The sequence below is a fragment of the Pundamilia nyererei genome, unplaced genomic scaffold (assembly GCF_000239375.1).
Source record: "Pundamilia nyererei isolate P.nyererei 1_Seehausen unplaced genomic scaffold, PunNye1.0 scaffold02227, whole genome shotgun sequence".
NCBI lineage: Eukaryota > Metazoa > Chordata > Actinopteri > Cichliformes > Cichlidae > Pundamilia > Pundamilia nyererei.
In genome coordinates this window covers 2,411-3,933 of record NW_005189628.1, presented here as the reverse complement: position 1 = coordinate 3,933, position 1,523 = coordinate 2,411, and the positions used below count along the sequence as shown (strand labels likewise).

At 39.1% G+C, this 1,523-nt stretch overlaps 1 protein-coding gene across 1 annotated transcript in view; it reads left to right on the top strand.

Annotated features, from left to right (window-relative positions):
• Positions 1-780: 780 nt before the first annotated feature.
• Positions 781-1,523, top strand: part of LOC102215158 (tumor necrosis factor receptor superfamily member 14-like) — a gene marked incomplete at its 3' end in the record, with an annotated part of 3,139 nt that continues 2,396 nt past the window's right edge. Inside the window, exons 1-3 of the mRNA XM_005755628.1 lie at positions 781-1,026; positions 1,152-1,310; positions 1,395-1,479. Coding sequence (XP_005755685.1) covers positions 960-1,026; positions 1,152-1,310; positions 1,395-1,479 — 311 coding nt within the window. The remainder of the gene's footprint in view (positions 1,027-1,151; positions 1,311-1,394; positions 1,480-1,523) is intronic.

Genomic DNA, 1,523 nt, shown 5'->3' with positions numbered 1-1,523 from the left:
AAACAACGAAAATATAATTAAAACTTTATATGAATATTTCAGGGAGAAGTAGTTTTAAAAGACTGACCAATTTAAAGTGAAAAAAAATATGAATATATAAAGTTTTTATAGCACTTTTTGAGGAATGGACATTTATTGTCCTTAGGCATAAAGGTGGATGCATTTTTAAGGATCATCCAAGGGGTAGACTTACATTTAAGGAGCCGACAAACCATCAAAAAAACACCAAATACAGTCCGTCCTGGCGTTCTCACACACGAGGCGATCGCGAAAACGGCACCACGTCGATGCTGTTCACAGGACAGCAAGAGTAATCGATCTGGAGAATCTTCGCTATCGTTCCCCTCGTATGTTTTATCCGTTCTCACTCCCAAAGCGTAACATTTTACGCTAGGTGACAAATCGTCAACATATTACGTTTTCGGCTATCCACCACAAATGACGACCTCGGAAAAAAGAGGAAATATGAGAACCGTCTAAACTCCACATCTTCGCTCTTTTTCTTCAAATCGCTTAGAAACACGCTATTTAACATAATTATAGTCCTGGTTAAGATCAGGAATAGGGTTATGGTTAGGGCTAGGGATAAGGTTAGGTTTAGGACTGGAATACAGGGCTGGAACGTCTATTACCGCGGGAGCGTCATTGCACTGGATTCCAGTCATAACCCGCTGCGTACCACAAGAACGCCGAAGGCATTAGAAAATGCCAAATTATATACTCAAAGTTATAGAAGTCACCACGCATTATTTGAGTGGGCCACATTGAATTTGTAGATCTGTAATGTTGTAGCTGCCTGACTTACTGTATATAACACCCAACACTACAACTGCACAACTGTAGATTCCCTCTGTGTTAAATGCTAAAAGTCTGACATAAATGTTGTGTTCTGTTGAACAGGTACAGTTGTTCAGGGAGACTGCACAGCATATTCAGGAACTTGGTGCCGTCCTTGTGAGATGGGGACCTTTATGAACCAACCCAACAGCCTGTATAACTGTTTCCCCTGCACTGCCTGTGACACAGGTACAGTCGGATGAGAAATCCTTTGTCAAATTTAGATTGAAAAAAATAAAGCTTTCATTTAAAAGTAAATTACAGAAACATGATTTTACACTAATGTTTTTTGTTTTGTTTTTCATTTTTTTAAGGTCATGGTCTCTTTGTCAAGCAGAACTGTACAGCAACAACTGACACAGTGTGTGACATTTTAAATGGATATTACTGCAAAGGTTTGACAGACAGTAACAGATGTAGTTTGACAGAGAAACATTCACAGTGTGCAGCTGGTCAGAGGATAAAAGAACCTGGTAAGAAAAATTAAAGTCTAAGACCATTTAGATGAGCTGATAAATTATAAGTTTTTTGTGTAACAACGAATGTGTTTCTTTCAGGGACCAGCAGAAGTGACACAGTGTGTGAAGACTGTCAGCCAGGCTTCTTTTCCAAGGACGGTGTGAGCTGCACGGCCTGGAAAGTGTAGGTCATAATTTATAATAAAATCACTCTAAAAGTGTTTAATA